Source organism: Crocuta crocuta, unplaced genomic scaffold (genome assembly GCF_008692635.1).
Source record: "Crocuta crocuta isolate KB4526 unplaced genomic scaffold, BGI_CrCroc_1.0 scaffold132, whole genome shotgun sequence".
NCBI classification, from domain to species: Eukaryota; Metazoa; Chordata; class Mammalia; order Carnivora; family Hyaenidae; genus Crocuta; species Crocuta crocuta.
In genome coordinates this window covers 2784880-2807424 of record NW_027528611.1, presented here as the reverse complement: position 1 = coordinate 2807424, position 22545 = coordinate 2784880, and the positions used below count along the sequence as shown (strand labels likewise).

At 36.8% G+C, this 22545-nt stretch overlaps 1 protein-coding gene across 1 annotated transcript in view; it reads right to left on the bottom strand.

Moving 5' to 3' along the window:
- Positions 1–22545, bottom strand: part of SRPK1 (SRSF protein kinase 1) — a 68119-nt gene that overhangs the window by 21764 nt on the left and 23810 nt on the right. The window contains exons 4-9 of the mRNA XM_077754819.1: positions 10444–10562; positions 8873–8981; positions 7832–7919; positions 6729–6816; positions 2615–2721; positions 1549–1714 (exon numbers count right to left, since the gene is read on the bottom strand). Coding sequence (XP_077610945.1) covers positions 1549–1714; positions 2615–2721; positions 6729–6816; positions 7832–7919; positions 8873–8981; positions 10444–10562 — 677 coding nt within the window. The remainder of the gene's footprint in view (positions 1–1548; positions 1715–2614; positions 2722–6728; positions 6817–7831; positions 7920–8872; positions 8982–10443; positions 10563–22545) is intronic.

The following is a 22545-nucleotide window of genomic DNA, read 5'->3' as shown; positions in this document are numbered from 1 at the left end:
TATTATTGCTGGAAAAACCTCATTCCCATGTATGCTTAAAATAGAAAATGATAGGCAACCACCCCCTCATCCCCATCTAGGACTCCCATTGCTAATTCTTCCTCTTGGCACGGGTCAGTGTTAACAGGAGCATGGCATCAAGAGCTGGAGTAATTTGTCATATAGAATGTTATGTGTTATGGGTATTAGTTTAGCTTAGGTGGGAGGCAGAATCTCCCTTAAAAATTTTTTTTTCATGTTTTTTTATTTATTTCTAGGAGAGAGAGAGAGACACAGCATGAGCAGGGGAGGGTCAGAGAGAGAGGGAGACACAGAATCTGAAACAGGCTCCAGGCTCTGAGCTGGCAGTCAGCACAGAGCCTGACGTGGGGCTCGAACCCACGAACCGCGAGATCATGACCTAAGCGAAAGTCGGACGCTTAACCGACTAAGCCACCCAGGCACCCCTCCCTTAAATTTTTTTTTAAAAGCCACACAAGGTAAAATTTCCCTTATAACTATTTTTAAGTGTATAGTTCAAGAATGTTAACTGTATTTACATTGTGTAATATTGCTATAACTTTTTCATTTTTAAAAAAAATTTTTTTAAGTTTTATGTATTTGGGAGAGACAGAGAGACAGCGTGAGCAGGGGAGGGTCTGAGAAGGGGAGATACAGAATCTGAAACAGGCTCCAGGCACTGAGCTAGCTGTCAGCACAGAGCCCAACGTGGGGCTCGAACCCACGAACCGTGAGATCATGACCTGAGCCGAAGTTGGATGCTTAACTGACTGAGCCACTCAGGTGCCCTGAACTTTTTCATTTTGGAAAAATGAAACTCTATGCCCATCAATAAACTTCTCATTTCCCCCTTCTTTAGTCTACCATTTTAAAGGAAGCTTGTGTCAACAGATATTACAACTTAAATTTCCTAAAAAAAAAAAAAAAAAGTTCCTCAAATAAAACTACAAAAATTAAAATCTATAGCCCAAATGGCAAAAAACTCATCATAATCATAGCCATCATTTATTTTGCACCCTACTAAATGCTTTAACATGGAACTAACCAAGAACTCTTGCAAGAGGGAAAAGGAAGTCAAGACACCTGCTCAAGACACCCAAGCCAATGATGAGGACAGGACTCAAACGAGGTCTGTCCACTCCAAAGCCTAAACTCAAGTTCTTGATGGCAAAGTTACCTTGACCCCGCACAGATCACTGATCTATAAGTGAGCATGTATGATCATGGTAAGAGGTAAACACATAAAAAATGGCCATCGAATCACAAGGGAAAACATTTTAAAACAAAAACATGAATTATTTTTGAACTGAATGAATCAGCTTTTATAGTATACAAAATATCTGTATATAATCTCTAGACTTCTTTCTACAGGAGCGTGATACTGAGAATTAAAGTCTTTTGAAGGCTGAGATTATTTCTTACACGTAAGTACTTACCGTGTCTTATTGTTAAATGAATGAGTGGTTCTTTACTTAACTGCTGGTACTAGATAAAAATAGAAACTTTTCTTAACTTCTAATGAGACCCAAGTCCTCACAGGACACATACCGGCAGATCCAGAGGGTGGAGGAGCCCCAGATCGCTGCCATTCTGTTGCTTCTGCAGCCAATCTTCGGATGTACTGCTCGTTCACTGACAACAAGATGTTTTCTGGCTTAATGTCAGTGTGGATGATACGGCACTTGGTGTGTAAGTAATCCAGACCCTGTAGCACCTGGATAGGAATAGAGCAGTAGACTTGCAAACACAGAACACAAGTCTTTCTGGAGAAGGAAGAAATCACAACACAACATTTAAAAACATAACATAAAAACAATATGGTCGTTTTCAACAGAGAATACAGCAGTTTTAATAAAGCACAAAGAAACTTTCCCAGAAAGATTACTTGTAAACTATGAACAAAGGTAAGGGTTTATTGATAATAGAAAGTTTCTTCAAGTGATAAAAAGCTAATTCTATTTGGAGATACTTAAAGAAGTGTATAAAGACCGAGAAAAAAAGTCACTATGTCCTCTGAGTGCTAAAGTATAGGTGATGAAGAAGATTTAGCTTATCTCTTAATTCACATTTCCTTGTTGCTACAGAACTGAGGTCTCTTGATTCCTAGTTTGGAGCTCTTTCCACGAAAACACATTATGCAAACAAATTATTTGCCCCTTGAAGTATTAATATTTGTCTGAGGGTAAACTTCTTTACTGTATATTGAAAACTGTTTAGAATACTAGAAAATGCCCTTCAATAATGTTCTATAAAGAGACATTAATAATTTGACATAGCAATTTTCTATTAATACATAATATTAATATTAATTCTCTATTAATACATAATATCTGCAACCAGAACTTCGGATAAGGGCTCCACATTTGCAAAACCAGTCACTGAACACAGCTCCCCTCTAACGATTATTATAGGAGATGAATCTGGAAGAAATGGTTTATTGCTAAAACATTTAAACACAGAATGAACACTAGGGGCTGAATAAAACAATTTTAGCAATTTAAAAAAATTCTTAGTTTTTAAAATAAAAATTCTATTGGATAGAACAGACTTTAAGAATATAATACACTTTAAGAATATAAAACAATCATCACAGAGAAAATACTAAAATACATACTTGCTGGATGATTTTTTTGACACAAGGCAGTGGAAGCCCTTGGTAATTGGACTTGATGATCCACTTGAGCAGATGATGCCCTAAAACTTCAAACACCATGCAGATATCTAGGAATTTGTTAAGGAAGGAAAACAGGAAGCACAAGAGAAGAAAAGGCAAGATAAAATGTGTTCCACCCCAATGAAATTGTTACTGTATTGTTCTTTCAGTTCAAAATTACAGAATATGACTAAAAAAAATTTTCTAGCTGTCGATATTCTGAATTCCAAAGACTAATGCTTTAGTTACCCAAAATATCCAAGAAATGGAAAGTTCTGGGGAGCTGCTTATTGATAAAACTATGCACACTAAGACACTACGTAGTAAAAGAAAATTGAAACACCCACAGCCAATTAGTGAAAGCACTAGGCTTAAGTTGTTGCCTTTTCCTGGATGCAAAAGTTCTATCCAGGGTAACCACTTCTACTCTCACAGCTTCAAAACAAGGAAAATTAACTTTTGCTTTAACTAAGGAGATAATGTACCAAAATTTAACCTAAAAAACGTGAATGCCAATGTTTTGTAAAAGTAGGAAACTGACTTGCTTTACACTCTGTAGTTCACAAAACTAATCTTGACTCTAGCGCCACCATGTGTTCTCTTTACGTACACACAACCCGATCACCACAGCAGGGATAATTATTTGAGCCAGTGTGCAGGGCGCGGCTGGGATGTTAGCAGTAAGATGTTACCACCTTGTACCTCTACAAGTTTCTACATATGGGAAAGTCAAGCTATACATATGCAATAATGACCTAGTGCCCAGACTCTTCCTTTAAATAAGATCCTCTACTGAAGGAAAACTTGGGCTCCTTGAAGAAATGGCCAAATCCTGGGTGAACCTGGAAACCTAGCTGTGCCAACAGTAACGGAACACGTCAAGGGGAAGAGAAACGAGCCTTGAGAGGATGCTACCGGTCAAGCTGAAACATTTTTAAAAATGAGGTTATGGGGGTGCCTGGGTGGCTCAGTCGGATAAGTGTCTGACTTCACCTGAGGTCATGATCCCAAGGTTCCTGAGTTCAAGCCCCCCAGTTGGTTCTGCACGGATAGTGTGGGGATTCTCTCTCTCCTCCCTCCTCTGCTCATGCCCTCTCTCTCTCTCTCAAAATAAATATGCTTTAAAACAATTATGGATGAAATAATATATCTAAGGTTGGCCACAAAATTAGCAGGAGGTACAGACAAAACAAGATTGGTTATGAGTTGGTAACTCCTAAAGTGGATAATGGGTTTGTGGATACTCACTGAACTATTCTACTTCTGTATATATGAGATATACCAAAATAGGATTTTTAAAAATGTAGACTGCTTAAAAAAATTCAGAGAACAGTAATTTTTAAATTACTCTCTTATGTTCCTAGTTTCAAACTTTTTCTTTTAAGTAGTCTTCAGGCCCAGTGCAAAGCCCAACACAGGGCTTGAACTCAAAACCCTCTGAGATGATCAAGGCCTGAGCTGTGATCAACAGTCAAATGCTTAACCAACTGGCCACCCAGGGGCTCCCTAGTTTCAAGCTTTGATTTGCTGAGAGAAATATTACAAATTGACAATTATATATATATATGTATTTTTTTTTTTTGAGAGAAAGAGAGAACAAGCTGGGGAGAGAGACAGAAGGAAAGGGAGAGGGAGAGGAAGGAGGGAGGGAAGGGGGGGGAGAGAGAGAGAGAATTCCAAACAGGCTTGACATTCAGCATGGAGCCCTATGTGGGACTCAACCCCATGACCCCAGGATCATGACCTGAACAGAAGTCGAGAGTCAGGTACTCAAATGACTGAGACACCCAGGCAGCCATGACAATGGTATTTTAATTTGTAAGTGTGATATAAAAATGACCAAACATTTAGTAACTTAAGAAACAAAAAGAACTAGAAAAAAGGATACATGAAAAAAATTTCTTGAGAAGATGGTGTAAGGAAAAAAAAAATAGAGGGGTGAAAACTAAAAAGAGTTACATTTGAGTAAGAGGAGCTAGGAAAAGGAGGAAAATGCATACCAGAAAAAGAAGTATCCTACAGACATAGTAGGTCACATAGATGGACTTAACTGATACTCACTGGCTAATGTCAATAGTATATATAGACTAGCTGACCCTCTTTAATCACTCCTCTCTCCTTACTACCCAGAGAAGTAGAATGAATCAAGTATCCTGAAGTCTACATGATTAACTTTCCAGTTCAGGGCCCCTTATAGTTCAGTCTGAGAGAGGACAGTGCTCTAGAGATGCTCAGATGCTAAGAAAAATACAGATACACACAGAGCTCCACGCAGAGCTCCACGCAGACATGCCTGTGTGGTAAGAAGAGATGAGGGGCAGGGGAAGAGCAACCCGTTAACCCTTAACTCAGCACTCTGAGTTTTATCCTTTTCAGTCTCTAGTAGCAGCAAATAATGCAGTAGCCAAGATAGTCGGAAGACAAGAAGGGGGAAGGGCAGAGAGAAGGTGGGCTAAGGACAAAGAGAAAAATAATTAAAACAGGGACTCAATGGATAAAACTAGAGAGAAACCACCTGGTAATGTCTGGAAAACATCTCAGAACCTGAAATTCAAATCCACTAAGATTTCAATAGTTAACACACACACACACACACACACACACACACACACACCCCTACAAAGTGACCGCAAGAGACACAAGCTTGTTTTAAAACGGATGATTCTTGAAGCAGTTTTCTTCAGAAATCAGGGGTATGTGATTTGTACTTCTACAAGGGAATAACTTACAATTAAATTCAGAATGACAGATAAAAATCTTTTCACCTTATCACCTGTTCTCTCTCCTACTTTCTTCTTGCTTCTCTATTCAAATCTCTTACCATAGTCCAAATGATAACGCAGAGCCCACATCTTTAAAAAGGAGATCACAATTGGCAATCAATAATGTATGTTAATAGAAGCTAAATATGCAGAAAATGCAGAATGAGAGGTATAAAATGTCTTTCTTTTTACATTTTTAAACAGTTTATGAACAGGTAGTCTTAGACTCTCCAATCCAAGTGAGATTCTACTTCATTGTTTTATTCTGAAAAACCTACAGGTCCTTATACGTATGGCTGTTGTAATAGTCTCTTAATTAATTCACTGCATGTCACTTTGATACTAACATGAGAAAAATCAGCTAAGGTTCCTTCCAACTCTAAAAACCCAGGGGCGCCTGGGTAGCTCAGTTGGTTGAGCGTCTGACTTCGGCTCAGGTCATGATCTCACGGTTCGTGGGTTTGAGCCCCGCATCGGGCTCTATGCTGACAGCTCAGAGCCTGGAGCTTATTTCAGATTCTGTGTGTTTCTCTCTCCCTGACCCTCCCCTGCTCACGCTGTCTCTCTCTCTCTCAGAAATAAATAAAACATTAAAAAAAATTAAAAATCCAGATAAAAACATGAAACATCAGTTTTTTTCATCATGACAAAATGTGATAACATACCTGTTTAGATTCTAAGCACAACCCCTGCACAGCCTATTCACCGCTGAAGGCCAGGAAATAATATAATGTGCTAAAATTTTCTTTACTCAGTGTTTATCATGAAAAATTACTTCCACTAAAATTTCTGTGCTAACTGATAAAAGGTATAGAATTTTTACTAATACAAGGCTATTTTTTTTTAAAGTTTTTCTTTTTGGGCACCTGGGTGGTCAGTAGGTTAAGTGTCTGACTTTGGTCATGATCTCAGGGCTTGTGAGTTCGAGCCTCATGTCAAGCTCTGTGCTGACAGCTCAGAGCCTGGAGCCTACTTCAGATTGTATGTCTCCCTCTCTTCTCTCTCTGTCCCTCCCCCGCATGCACTTTGTCTCGCTCTCTCTCAAGAATAAAGAAACATTAAAAAAAAAAAAAAGTTTTCTTTTGACTTTGGTTTAACTTGTTTGAAAAGAGGAAAAAGCCTAAAGCAGTACTCTGCAAAATCACAACATATAAAGATAAATATGATTCACATCTATGTTCAGAAGCTTACTGTAAAACAAAGTAGTTTGATTGTACTTTGCCTTGAGAAAAGAGACGAATGCTATTTATTAAATCTTGTTCCTTTCTTAAAGACAAGGTTATTTCATGATTTATTTTCAAATAAAAGGATACGTGTTCCATTAACTCCTGATATTTTAAAGTCATCTAGTAGCTGAACAACCATTTCTCTATTTGGGTCATTAGGGTCTGAGTTACGAACCTAAAGCGAGAAAGAAACAGTATTCAATAAAAGGAGAAGCATGGAAATAACCCAAAGAGTTGGGGAGGGAACACCCACAGCACATGTAACAACGGATTAATTACTTCCAAGAAAGAGCTCATACAAATCTATGAGAAAGACATACTAAAATTTTAATAGCTCAAATAGGCAAAGAAATAAACAGTTAACAAAAGGAAATACGACCAATATAGACTATTGCTCTAATTCAACCATTTTTCTACTAAAAGTGTGACTCCCAAATTAATTACTGGTTACGAGGCCACGAGGAACTACGGAGCCTTCCCAGGACGCAGGCCAGTCATCACACAGTTTATTCAGCTGACCCTACCCGCCCCACAGAAAACCTTTCTCAGTGAAGGAAGCAAGCAGTACATTGATTTACTTTTGGGCACAAGCTCCTTATCTTGTCAGACTGACACTTTGCAAATTATGTTCTTAGAGTTCTCCAGGTCTAATGTGCTCACTTTACGAAGGAAAAATCTATGGCTCAGAAGAAATGAAGTGATGAGCTGGAGGGCATACTAGACCAGGGCTGGTCTTAAAGCCTAGGTTTTCTGAGTCTCAGCTCCTCCTCCTACAATGACAGCTTCCTAATTGATAACAAAACCGAAAATAAGTTTTTTCAATAAAATTTACCTAAGTTTTCAGATATTAAGGGAATTAATAAAGTATTTTATATTATATACAGTTTATAACACTTTAAAACATAAAATAAATGTTATAAACTTATTCACACAACTTTTAACCATGTAGGAAAGTAATACATTTTCTGGTGCTATCCGGCACATAAAATAAACATTTTTGTTTGAAAGTTTTTTTCAGTGTTTATGTACAGAGAATTCCCACCAGAGCACATTCCACCACTTCTACTACCACAGGCACGGAATGCATATTGTTATCTTCCTCTACTTCTTTAAGGATACTGGAACTTTATGTCTTAATTTAATAAAACTTGATGATGCTTCGCAGTTCACAAGTATGATCTAATACTCACTGATTTCAGCAACCGGATTTCATCGAGTGCGGTTTCAGTATAATGTTCAGCACTCTTAACTACTTTCATTGCCACAAACCTCTTCCCCCTAAGAAGCAAACACAGGCAGTTAAGGCGAATGCCCTATCCTCACTCTAGGAAGGTAAGATTCAGTCATAACTGGGAGGTAATAAAAGAACAAATACTGATTCCATGTTTCCCTGTACTTAAGCGTAGGTGATTTCTATGGGGTCATGTGTACCTGTTAACGGATGGCACTAACTGGCCAGATTTCATTTATGGGAGGAAGAAAATCTGTTCTTGGGTAATGTCGGTCATCATACATTTTCTCTAAGTTAGAGTCTACATTCTCAATGTCTCCCTGAATCCAAGTAAAACCATGAAATGGGAATAAATAAGGGGGAAATCCTAGCACACCAGAAGTATTCTATATATCTGCATATTCTATATATCTGCATTGTCAACACCTAAAGAATTAAAAGCTGTAGCACTTTCCTATAAGAAGCCGGAAGAAATACTTGGGTGAAACCAAAGAGATAAAAAAATAAAGTGCAAAGATCTCAAACACCGTCCCATCAAAGATAGCCCATACACCCATAGGTAAACCTCCTATGTTAATTACCTGTGATATTTATGTAGGAAAAATTTTAGACAGTATAGTTGAGCAAATCTCTTATTAAAATAAAATAATTTCACATAGGTTGGTCTAGGACATCATCTGAAAATTTAACTCTACGCTAGTAGAAAACAAAACAAAAAACCCCATGAATTTACATATCATACTTTTATTGAATATTTGTAATGTTTGAAGTTCTGAGTTCCAAGGGCCTTATAGATGCTAATTTTGTTCATGGTGAAGAACATGCTTCTTCTTCAGAGGAAAAGCCAAAATTTCCTAAGAACATAAAGATTATCAACAACAAAATTCTGATCAAGACATTGGTCTAAAGCTAGACTGAAGGCTGGGTCATCTCTGGAAAATCAGATAATAACATGTGGGCATCACTTAACTAGTTTCTCTGCGGGACCACGGCAACTTACTGGATATCCCACGATAACCACACTGTGGAGAAGTGTCCCCAGCCCAACTTCCGGATCACGTGGTATCTCCCATTGAATAGATCTCCGATTTTCACAAGATGATAACCTCCTGGAAGAAACAACAGAACGGAAACAGTCACTTAAGTAATAAGAGAAGGCATCTCATATTCCATCTTTCAACATCTATACACAGTTTATCAAATAAAAATGGTTTCTTCTATATAACAAACTGAGAAGAAACTTTTAAGTCTGCCATACACACAGCCACATACTGAACTCATGTTACTAAAAAACCATCTTAGCAAATAAGACTAATGATTTAGAGTAAGCAGGTGATGATTTGTTGAACAACCAATAGTTACTTTAAAAAACAAGTCACTGTCAAACAAAAACAAGGTTACATATCACAGTATTCTTGCCCCTCGATAATCTAATAGATGTATCTAAATATATGTTTAAAATAAAATCTATTGGGGCACCTGGGTGGCTTAGTCGGTTAAGCGACCGACTTTCGCTTAGGTCATGATCTCGTGGTTCGTGGGTTCGAGCCCCGTGTCGGGCTCTGTGCTGACTGCCAGCTCAGAGCCTGGAGCCTGTTTCAGAGTCTGTGACTCCCTCTCTCTCTGACCCTCCCCTGCTCACGCTGTCTCTCTCTCTCTCTCCTAGAAATAAATAAAACATTAAAAAATAAAATAAAATAAAATCTATTTATAGTTTCAGTCTCAGGATTCACTAATCAGGGAGACTAGTGAATTCCATTTATTTAGGGTTACCTGGGCACCTCATTAAGTGTCTCACACTTGATTTCAGCTCAGGTCATGATCTCACGGTTCATGAGTTCCAGCCCCATGTCTGGCTCTGCACTGACTATGCTTTCCTCTCTCCCTGTCTGCCCCTTCCTTGCTTGTGCTCGTGCTTGCTCTCAAAATAAAAAAAAACACTTAAACTTAAAACTTAATAAAAACCAGAAAGGCCTGAAAAGGCTGCCAACAGTGGCAGGAATCAAGGTATTTTTACATCTATCTTTGCTTGCTGAGAGTAACACAAACTACGTTCTCCTAGATGGTAAGACACGTTCTGTTATAACTTGCTGCCTAGAATCTTAGAAAGTCTCATAAAGAAACAAAAATTTTATCAGGCAACTTTATGACACAGTTTAAGTATCTATAATTCCAGTTTAACTTACTTTAGCAATCATTATGAGGAAAAAAGTCACGTAAAGGTTTGTTTTTTTTTGAGAAGCCTATATATCAACTCTCATTGCTGGTTATTTCTGGGTGATACTGCATTGTAGATGGTTCTTATTTTCTTTTTGTTTAACATCTCTCTGAAATTTTCTAAGGTAAATATGCACTATCATTTTTAAGGAGAAACAGGGGTAAAAACATTTAATATAAAACCAAGCTTTAATAAATTAAACTGAACTGAGAGGAAATATTATTTCTTACACTTAGAGAAAAGGATGCAATAGGCAGAAAGCATCAAAATAGCTTACACTGATAGACCTAACATTTAAGTGAGAAGTTGCAAATAGGCAGGAATCACCTCTTACTTGGTATCAAAAGCGTTACCTTTACAATAATCATTGGGATCTTCCTGTTCGTCATCATCAGATCCCAGAATCTCCTCTTCCTGCTCTGGTAGATCACTTTCTGAGTGGGGAGCAGAGCCTCGGTGCTGAGTTTCAGATCTAAGAAATAATATAAACATATTCATTCCATATGGACAGAATAAAATAGGACATAAAGACAATGTCATTATCAAAATGTCTCCCCACCTAACAGATAATATAAACAGATTATCTAGTGGTGGCCTAAGAAAATATTAGCTATCGCTTTACCTTATGTTGGGAAAAGAATATTTTTTATATAAAAAGTCAGTACATGATTAAATAAAATCTGGGAAACACAAGTACAAAGGGAAAAAATAACCTGAAACTCAATATCCAAAGAAAATTGCCAATAAAACGATGACATTTTCTTTTAGTATTTTCCTGTATTTTTATGAAAATGTGTATCTGTAATCACACACTACATAAACGAATCTGTATCCTGATTTTCTTTGATAGGTAAAAATGGTCTCTCACTAAAAATTTTAAAAAATTTTACTAACTCCTTTCTCTACATGCCAATCAATGAGTTATATCAAAATTTCTATGCACTGATAGGTTCAGAGGCAAAAAGACTTAGATTTACATTCAGGCTGACACTTATTAGCTGCCTGCTAAATATAAAGTTTTAAGCAAAAAAAGCAGGGTACAAAACATTCCTTTCAGTAGCTGCAGGAAAAGGAATTTTAATCCCATTTTTCAATATTTTATTTACCTTCTCATCAATCTATTTCATCAGATTGTTTTTTCAAAACAAAAAAAATTTATTTTTTTTTTTGAGAGAAAGAGGATGTGCGTGCACGAGTGGGGGAGGGGCAGAAAGAGAGGGAGACAGAATTTGAAGTAGGCTCCATGCTGAGCTGTTAGCATACAGCTGGACATGGGGCTTGAACTCCCGAACCATGTGATCATGACCTGAGCTGAAATCAGACGCTTAACCGACTGAGCCACCCTGGTGTTCCAACAATAAATTTTCCATAGCAAAACCAGTTACGGCGGCTATTGAGACAGAAGACATACCTTGGCAAGCAACACTAATGATTCAGATTTAGATTTTTGGTGACCTTTCCAACCTGCCTCACTTCTTGGCACTTTTGTTCTTCCAGGAATACAAAGTAGCTATAGAACTACATGATTCAATGTGTTCATTTTTAGTGAACACAGGTCTTTGGGAAACTTATTAAGAATTACCTGGCCCAATTTCCTAGATAGAAATAATGTGTCTGAATGAATATTCCTAAATTTATGATTAAGATGAATTTCTAAAATGGATCTCTCATTTCGAACTTGTTGCCTTTTACAATTAAAATTACAATCTGATTGGGGTGCCTGGTAGGCTCAGTCAGTTAAGTGTCTGACTCCTGATCTCAACCCAGCTACTGATCTCAGGGTCATGAGTTCCAGCCTTGCAATGGGCTTCACACTGGACATGGAAACTACTTCAAAACAAAACAAAGCAAAAAACAAATAAAAACTACTATATGATTGTAAGAAGAACTAAAATTATGAAATTTCTGAAAAGCAGTGAGGTATAAGTGAAAATCAAACATAAAAATGTTGAAATACTAGAATTCTACAAACATCATGGGATTCATTATGTTAAAAAAATTTTTAAAGATTTGAAAATTCTTGGAAGCAAATATATTTGTGAACAGAAGCTTTTAATTATAAAACTGTACATTAAATAGCATTCCCAGTTAAAGGATTTATGATTGTTCTAAATTGTCAATCACAATGAGAAATACAAGTCCCTACCCTGAGACATGTGTTGATAGAGAAGAAACCCTCTTCTTATTCTAAAACATTAGAGAAACAGATTACCTAAGGAAAAAGTCCTACTTTTAACTTTTAAATATCATTTTAAAAATACACTAAACTTATATTTAAGCATTAATTTCAAATAGATAATGTCTTAATGTTCGCTCGTCTCTCAGTGGTGGACGTCCTGTTCCTTCAATCTCAGTCTTCCTCGCTCTTGATTTACTCCATTTTCATAGCACATATTACTGGTAAATTCTGAAGAATGAGTGCATGGGAGGTAAATTTATTAAGATCTCTCCTATTTCTATTTTATCCTCACTCCTGACTACCAAATCCAATCAATGCCTTCTGATTTCTGAGTCTACAAACAGGGCTTGGTCTTTCTCCCTGGTAGGAAGAAATCCTTTTTTAAAAAGGATTTTTGGGGCGCCTGGGTGGCTTAGTCGGTTAAGCGTCCGACTTTCGCTCAGGTCATGATCTCGCNTCTCTCTCTCAGAAATAAATTAAAAAAACATTAAAAAAAAAAAAAGGATTTTCTATTTACTTATTTTTAAACGTTGGGCTTTTTGTTTTGTTTTGTTTTTGAGAGACAGAGTGCGAGCATGGGATGGGCAGAGAGACAGAGGGAGACACGGAATCCAAAGCAGGTTCCAGGTTCTGAGTGTTAGCATAGAGCCCGAGGTGGGGCTCGAACCCACGGATGTGAGATAATGACCTAAGCCAAAGTCAGACGCTCAACCAACTGAGCTACCCAGGTGCCCCAAAGATTTTCTCTTTAATTCCCATGTTCTAAAATATCCTGAATGGCTTTTTGTTTATTTTATTTTTTAAAGTTTTAACATTTACTTATTTTTGATAGACAGAACATGAGCAGGGAAGGTGTAGAGAGGGAGATACAGAATATGAAGTAGACTCCAGGCTCTGACCTGCCAGCACAGAGCCAGATGTAGGGGCTCAAACCCACGAACTATGATATCATGACCTGAGCGGAAGTTGGAGGCTTAATCAACTGAGCCACACCGATGCCCCTGAATGGCTTTTTAAAAATCTAACTTGCTAAGTACTTTTTGCATTAGTACTTACAAACTAGAGATTCATTTAGTTCTGAGAAAGTTTCTTGTGTTTTGATGTAAATTTAATCCTCTATTCTTTACTGGAACTTTTTTTTCCCCTCCCAGATAATGGACCCTCTGGCTTACTGCATTAATTTCCTTATATTTTCTATCTTTTCAGATCTTGTTGTTCTATTTTTAAGACTTATCTTTCTAACTTGTGTTGTCTATTACATTTCTACCATATTTTTAATTTCCTAAACTTTGGTCCTTTTTGTTTTTTTAAATTAATGTAAACTCTGTGAGGTTCGAAATTACAACTCTCAGATCAAGAATCCTATACTCTAGGGTCACCTGGGTGGTTCAGTTGGTTAAATGTCCAACTTTGGCTCATGATCTTGCAGTTTGTGAGTTCGAGCCCCACATCGGATCTGCGCTGACAGCTCAGAGCCTGCAACCTGTTTCAGATTCTATGACTCCCTCTCTCTCTGCCCCTCCCTGCTCATGCTCCCTGTCTCTCAAAATATAAGTAAACGTTAAAAACAAATCATATGCTCTACCAACTGAGCCAGCCAGGTGCCCCTTTTTTGCTCTTAATGTTCCTTTTTTACAGACTCCTGCATAGTTTCAATGATGCACTGTCTTATTTTACCTTAAAGACACTATATATAAAGTTTCCTTCTGATCCTTGCATCATCTTGGCTTTCTCAAACTGCCCATGTTTTACTAATACCAAACTTTCATACATGATGTCCCTCAAGGAATATCAGACAACGGAAAAGAGTCTCTGTCATAAAAAGATAAAAACAAAAAGAAAAGAGAAATTTTGAGAAAACAGAAACAGTTACTATCAGATAACGAGGATGATGACCTGATTAAAGAATTCAGAATTACTGTAACCTTTATTGATGAAGGGTATTAAGAGAAAACTAAAAATTGGAAGAAATGTTATAGAAAGCAATTTCAGCTTGTTTGAAACCCATTCTTCCTGTAACAAAAAAAGGAGAGTTCTAAAATAATTTCAGTCTCTGCTTTTAAGCTCTTCATACCTATACTTCATGTCTCAAATATCTGCTATTCATGTTCAGAAGAAACTATGTCAGCACTTTGAATTGTTTTTAATTTTTTTTTTTTAATTTATTTTTGAGAGTCAGAGAGAGACAGTGTGAGCAGGGGAGGGGCAGAGAGAGAGGGAGACAGAATCTGAAGCAGGCTCCAGTCTCTGAGCTGTCAGCACAGAGCCCGATGCGGAGCTCGAACCCACAGACTGTGAGATCATGACCTGAGCCGAAGTTGGATGCTTAACCGACTGAGCCACTCAGGCACCCATGCAATGTCAGCACTTTAAAGCTCTCAAAGCATATAAAATTTAACCCAATGTTACAAATGTTGCAAATCTCAAATGTAAACTGAAATGGACAAGAGATCACATTTTAATAGCAGTATGAGTCTAAAAGAGTCAAATAATTTGTAACCTGATCAAAAGAGCAATAATGATAGAAACAGGAATATACTTGGCCAGGGTACAGAATGAAGCCAAGGCAAAAATCTGTGAGGAAGGCAGAAAGTAGTGGAAAAGTTTGGCAGTTTTGTTTGTAAGAACAGACAGATGATAAAAGCCAAATCAGTCAGGGCACTGCCCCTTATTTCTTTTTTTTAAATATATATTTTAAGTTTTTATTTCTTTATTTTGAGAGACAGAGTGAGTGGGGATGAGGCAGAGAGAGAATCCCAAGCAGGCTCTGCACTGTCAGAGTTAAGCCCATTGTGGGGCTTGAACTCATAAACCATGAGATCATGACCTGAGCCGAAAACCAAGAGGCGGATGCTTAACTGACTGAGCCAACTAGGCACCCTGTGCCACCGTTTCTAAGGATCCTTTCAATTCAGATTCCATTCCTTGTATAATTCTCATTTCTTTTTTTTTTTTTTTAAATTCTCATTTCTAACCATCCTTTACACCAATCACTAGTCACCCAAATATATATAGTAAAACCAAAGTGCCAAACAAAAATTTATTATCTTTGAATTAAATACTACATATTCATAATTGCCATAGAGAATGTGCTACTTATAAGTTTTCATTTAAACATTTCATGAACTTACATATTCACATGAACTACATGAGCTTCCCATTCCCCCCCCCACCTTTTTTTAACACAAAGTCTATTACTAACCCACTAAATTGGCTTATAACCTACTAGTGGGCTGTATTTGAAAAACACTGTCCTAAAATTATTTTTAGCTTCTTTAGTGAGATTGAATTCACGTGCCATAAATTCAACAATCTAAAGCATATAATTCAGTGGTTTTAGTATATTCACAGAGTTGTACAATTTTGCCGCAATCTAGAACATTTAGAACATTTTCATCACTCCCACCAAAAAGCTAATCCCATTAGCAGCTCACCATCACACCTTTCCCTTAGACTCTGAAAACCATCAATCTACTTTCTGTCTCTATGAATTTGCCTATTTTGGACATTTCATGTAAGTGGAACAACTCAATGTGTGGTCTTTTCTGACTTCCTTCACATAGTATGTTTTCAAGGTTCACTCCATGTTGTAGGATGCAGCAGTACTTCACTACTTCTTACCAATGAATAATATTCCGTTCTATGGATAGACCACATTTTATTTATCCATTCATCAGTTGATGGACATTTGGGTTGTTTCCATGTTTTGACTATGGATACACACCAAGAGTTGGACATAATGATTTTATCACAGTATTTATTACAGCAAATGATCAGAAACAAAAACTTTAAGATGATGGATTACACAACTGTATTTTTATCATCTTCCTGCTCAAAGCCAATAAAACTAAAATAAAGGAATACATTTTTAAATCTAAAACAATGTGAAGACAGAGAGAGAGCTACATCCTAGCAACCTATAAAACCAGAGGTAGGGTGATCCACAGTGGTGGAGGGAGAAAGCCAACCTATGATTAAACTATGGATACAGAGGTATGATGGAATGCAGGTATGAGTAAAGGGAGTTTTATAAACTAAAAGTTTGTAAAATAACATTGATACCCTAACACAACACAGTAGACAGCCTGGCATTTATCCTATAGAGCTAGGAATTCTAAAAACAATGAACACAAACAGAATAACAAAGGCTGTCAGTGTGGATACTGGTACTCCAGATTCTGGAGCCCAGTATCATGGTGGCACTCTACCTATTCATCTTAAAGAAAAATCCTTTCTAGGGACACAGGGCTTTCAATTAGTTCTCTAATGGCTCATCTCATAAATACAAAGAGCTGACCACATGTACATAAGTATACATCTGAGGAAAGCCTCCAACCCCCAAAGATAGAGACCAAGATAAACCATTAGAAAACCAATCCTAGAGGAGAGAAATGCATTCAGGAAGAAAACATTTGAGATAAGTTCAAAACAATGTCACAGAGATGTTCACTGAACTTGGGAGAACAGATGAACACAGTGCGAACTTTAACAGAGAAATAGGAAATACTAAGAAGCACCACACAGAGGTCACAGAGCTAAAGAATACAATAATTGAAGTGAAAACTACACTAGATTTAACAGCAGACTAGATGAAGCAGAAGAAAAGATCAGTGAACTCAAAGACAGTGAAACTTTAATCAGAGTAGGAAAAAAAGTGAAGACAACTTAAGGGGATTATGGGATATCAAATGGACAAATATTTGCATTATAGAGGTCCCAGAAGGTGAAGAGAAAGAGAAAGGGTAGAATGGGTAGTTGTCATTAACTTAAAAACAGATTATTAAATTATATAAATTGTTGTATGTAAGCCTCATGGTAACCACAAAACAAAAATCTACAGTGAATACACAAAAGGTAAAGAGGAAGGAACGCACAATTATATCACTAAAGAAAGTAGTCAAATCATAAAGGAAGAGAGAAAGAGAAGAAACAGAGAGGAACTGCAAAAACAGCCAGTAAACAATAACAGTAAGTACATACTTACTTAAAAAAAAATTTTTTTTTTTAACATTTATTTATTTTTGAGTGACAGGGAGACAGGGCGTGAACAGGGGAAGGCAGAGAGAGAGAGAGGGACACACTGAAACTGAAGCAAGTTCCAGGCTCCAGGCTCCAGAGCTGTCAGCCCAGAGCCCGATGCAGGGCTCCAACTTACAAACCGTGAGGTCATGACCTGAGCTGGACGCCCAACTGACTGAGTCACCCAGGCATCCCAATAATTGCTTTAAATATAACTGGAATAAATGCTCCAATCAAGACACAGAATGGCTGAATGGATAAAAAGACAAGACTCATCTATATTTGCTCTACAAGACTCATTTCAAATAAGGACACACATGACAAAAAATGCAAGTATGGAATGATGTCCCATGCAAATGGAAACAAAAAGAAAGCTGGAGTAGCTATACTACTTTTATCAGAAAAAAACAGACTTTAAAACAAAGACTGTAATAAGAGACAAAGATGGCATCACAAAATGATAAAGGGGTCAATCCAACAATAGGACATGACATTTATAAATATTTAGGCACCTAACATAGAAGCACCTAAATATACAAAGCAGATATTAACAGACCTCAAGTGAGAAAACAGACAGCAATATGGTAATAACAGGGAATTTTAATGCCCCACTTACACTGATGGACACAACACCCAAACAGAAAATCAATAAGGAAAATATGGCCTTAAATGACTCATTAGACCAGATGGACTTAACAGATACATACAGAAACCACCACCCAAAGGCAAGAGAATACACTCCTCCAAGTGTACATGTAACATTCTCCAAGATAGACTATATGCTCACAAAACATTAATAAATATATAAGGACTGAAATCATATCAAGAATCTTTTCTGACCACAAGACTTATGCAACTAGAAATAAATTACAAGAAAATAAGAGATTAAACATGTTACCGAACAATCAGTGAGTCAAAAATATCAAGAGAAATAAAAAATACCTTGAGACAAATGGAAATTGAAATGTACCAAAATTTGTGAGATGCAGTACTTCTAAGAGGGAAGGTCATAGTGACAAATGCCTACCTTAAGAAACAAGAAAAGTCTCAAACAACGTAACTTTACACCTCAAGGAACTAGAAAAAGAAAAACAAAGCCCAAAGTTAGTATAAGGAAGCAAGTAACAAAAACAAGAACAGAAATATACAAAATAAGAGGCTAACAAGACAACACAGAAGATCAATGAAACTAAGGGCTGGTTTTCTGAAAAAATAAACAAAACTGACACTCCTTTAAGACAAGCCTTTAACTAGACTAAGGAAAAAAGATGACTCAAATCAAATCAGAAATGAAAGATGCGATGTTACAACTGCGCCTACACATATACAAAAGATGATCAGAGACTACTATGAAACAACTGTATGCTAACAAACTAGACAACCAAGAAGAAATGGATATATTCCTAGAAAATATAACCTACCAAGACTGAATCACGAAGAAACAGAAAATCTGAACAGACCAATTACCAGGAAGGAGATTGAATCAGTAATCAAAAATCTCCCAACAAAAACCAGATTGGTTCACTGGTAAATTCTACCATAAAGTCAAAGTCAAATACCAATTCTCCTCAAACTCTACCAAAAAAACAGAAGAGGAGGGAGCTCTTCTGAATTCATTTTAGGAAGCCAGATTTACCCTGATACCAAAACCAGACAAGGATACCACAAGAGAGGAAAATTACAGGCTAATATCCCTGATAAACATAGACACAAAAATCCTTAACAAAATATTAGCAAACCAAACTCAACAAATACATTAAAGAATCATTCACTACAATCAAGTGGGACTTAGTCCAGGGATGCAAGGATAGTTCAACATCCACAAATCAATCAACATGATACACATTAATAATATGAAGGATAAAAATCATGATCATCTTGATAGATGAAGAAAAAGATTTAGCATAATTTAACATCCATTTATGATAAAAACTCTCAACAAAGTAGATATAGAGAGAACAAACCTTAACATAATAAAGGCCACCTATGACACAGCCCACAGTTGACCCTGTATTCAATAGCAAGAAAGCCTTTTCTCTAAGATCAGGAACAAGACAAGGATGCTCATCTCATTGCTTCTATTCAGCACTGTACTGGAAGGGCTAGCCAGAGCAATTAGACAAGAAAAAGAAATGAAAGGCATCCAAATTGGAAAGGAATAAGTAAAACTGTCACTATTTGCAGATAACACGAGATTATATGTAGAAGAACCTAAAGACTGTCAAAAAACAGAATTCAGTTCAGTTGCAGAATACAAAATCAATAAATACACAATAACTGGTTGTGTTTCTATATAATAACAATGAACCATCAGAAGGAGAAATTAAGAAAATAATACCATTTACGACTGTATCGAATAAAATACCTAGGAATAAACTTAACAAGGAGATGAAACACCTGTATATTGAAAACAACAAAACATTAATGAAAGAAAATGAAAATGACACAAATAAATGTAAAGAGACAGTCTATATTCACGGATTGGAAGAATCAATACTGTTGATTAAATAAATATCCATACTACCTAAAGCAAAATAAACATTCAATGCAATCCCCATCAAAATTCCAATAGCCTTTTTTTAAAGAAATAGAACAAATAATCCTGAAATTTTGTATGGAACTGTAAAAAAAAAAAAAAGAAAAAGAAAGAAACCAAATAACCAAAAATTCTTGAGAAAGAACTACAAAGCAGGAAGTTTCATGCACCTTGATTTCAAACTACATTACAAAGCTGTAGTGGTCAAAATAGTACGGTACTGGCATAAAAACAGACTCATAGATCAATGAAACAGAACAGAGAACTCAGAAATAAATCCATACATATATATCGGTTTAAATTAATTTATTATGACCAAGGAACCATGAACGGGGAAAGGCTAGTCTCTTCAATAAATGATGCTGGGAAAACTGGACAGTCTTAGGCATAAGAATGAAACTGGATCACTATCTTACACCATACACGAACAGATTAAACACTTAAAACGTAAGACCAGAAACCATAAAACTACTAGAAGAAAACATAGGTGGTAAACTCCTTGGCAAAGGTTTTGATGAATTTTTGACACCAAAAGCAAATACAACAAAAGCAAAAATAAGTAAGTGGGACTATATTGTACCAAAAAGCTGCAGAGGAAAGGAAACCATCAACAAAATGAAAGGCAAGCTACTGAATGGGAGGAAATATTTGTAAATCATATATCTGACAGGAGGCTAATATCCAAAATATTAAAGAATTCATAAAACTCAATAGGAAAAAAATTCAATTAAAAAATTTAGATCTTCTAAAAGAAGATTTGACTAGACATTTTCCCAAAGACAGAGAGATGGCCACCAGATACACATAAATGTGTTCAACATCACTAATCATCATGGAAATGGAAATCAAAACCATAATGAGGTATCACCTCATATCTGTTAAAAAGGCTAACAGAAATGTTGATAATTTCATATCAAAAAAGAAAAGAAATAGCAAGTCTGGTGGGGAAGTGGAGAAACTGGAACATTCATACATTGCTCATGGAAATGTGAAATAATATAAACACTTGGGAAGTCTGTCAGTTTCTCAAATGTTAAAATTACCATATGACACAATAATTCTACTTCTAGGTATATATACAGAAATGGAAATGTGCTCACACACAAAAAAAGTGTGCACAATTGTTCACAACAGCATTAATCTTAATAAACCTTATAACCATTATACTAAGTGTTCACAACAGCATTAATCTTAATAAACCTTATAACCATTATACTAAGTGAAAGAAGTCAGCCACAAAAGACCACAAATCGTATTACTTCATTTACATTAAATGTCCAGAATAGGCAAATTCAAAGACAGAAAGATTAGTTGCCAGAATCTGGGGGAAGGGTATAAGGTGAGTGACGGGTAATCAGTTTCAGCTTTTTTTTGGGGAGGGGGGTGAATGGTGGTGGTGGTAGCAGTAAAAATGTTCTAAACTTATACTGTGGTAAGACTGTTGTACATCTCTGCTGTAGGATAGGGGAGAGAGTGGAGGTAGGATAAGTGAATTTTCTTTAATCAAAGTAGGAATTGGGGTACCTGGGTGGCTCAGTCAGTTAAATGTCTGACTCTTGATTTAGACTCAGGTCATGATCTCAGTCTTTTTAAAATTTTTTAAAAATGTTTTATTTATTTTTGAGAGACAGAGACAGCATGAGCAGGGGAGGGTCAGAGAGAGAGGGAGATACAGAATCTGAAGATAGGCTCCAGGTTCTGAGCTAGCTGTCAACACAGAACAGAGCCCGACGCAGGGCTCCAACCCACGAACTGTGAGATCATGACCTGAGCCGAAGTCGGATGCTTAACCGACTGAGACACGATCTCAGTCTTGATATAGACCCTGCACTGGGCTCATGGCTGTCCTTCCCTCTCCCTCTGTCCCTCCCTAGCTTGCATGTTGTCCTCCCCGCCCCCATAAACACATACATACATACAATTTCAAATTTAACAAATCATAGCACAGCAATACGCACGATGGAGATGTGCATTCAACAGAAGAATATGAAATGAATATAATGCTACATGCCAATTATATTCCAATAAAACAAAAACAACCAGCTACAAAGAAATAGGTTAAGTAGTTGCTTTAGGAGTAGGCCCATTACTGGGGAAAGGGTAGGGCAGAACACTGTAGCTTTTATTTAAAAAGGCTTTCATTCTAGGGGTGCCTGGGTGGCTCAGTCAGTTAAGTGTCCTGACTCTTTTTTATTTAAAATTTTTTTTAACGTTTATTTATTTTTGAGACACAGAGGATGAGTGGGGGAGGGGCAGAGAGCAATGGAGACACAGAATCTGAAGCAGGCTCCAGGCTCTGAGCTGTCAGCACAGAGTCTGATGCAGGGCTCGAACTCACAGACCTTAAGGTCATGACCTGAGCCAAAGCTGGACACTTAACCAAGCCACCTAGGTGCCGTACGCTTAAAATCTGTAATGTTTCACACAGATGCATTATTTATTATTTCTAATTTGTTGGAAATTTAGATATCTGTGGCTAGTAACTTCAAACATTAAAAAAATGGAATACACAGGAAAGCATTAAATCTACTTTCCTGACATGGTGCAATGATAGGTAATAAATTATTTTCTTGTAGCTTAGAGAAATCTAGTACACGTGTGGTTATGAATTGCATTTTTGTAAATGGTCAAACGATGTGTTGAAGCAGAAATTTCCTTGTAAAGTAGATATCTGTTCAAGAATGAAAAGTGTTTTTTTGACATCTGGTCTATCAGATAGAT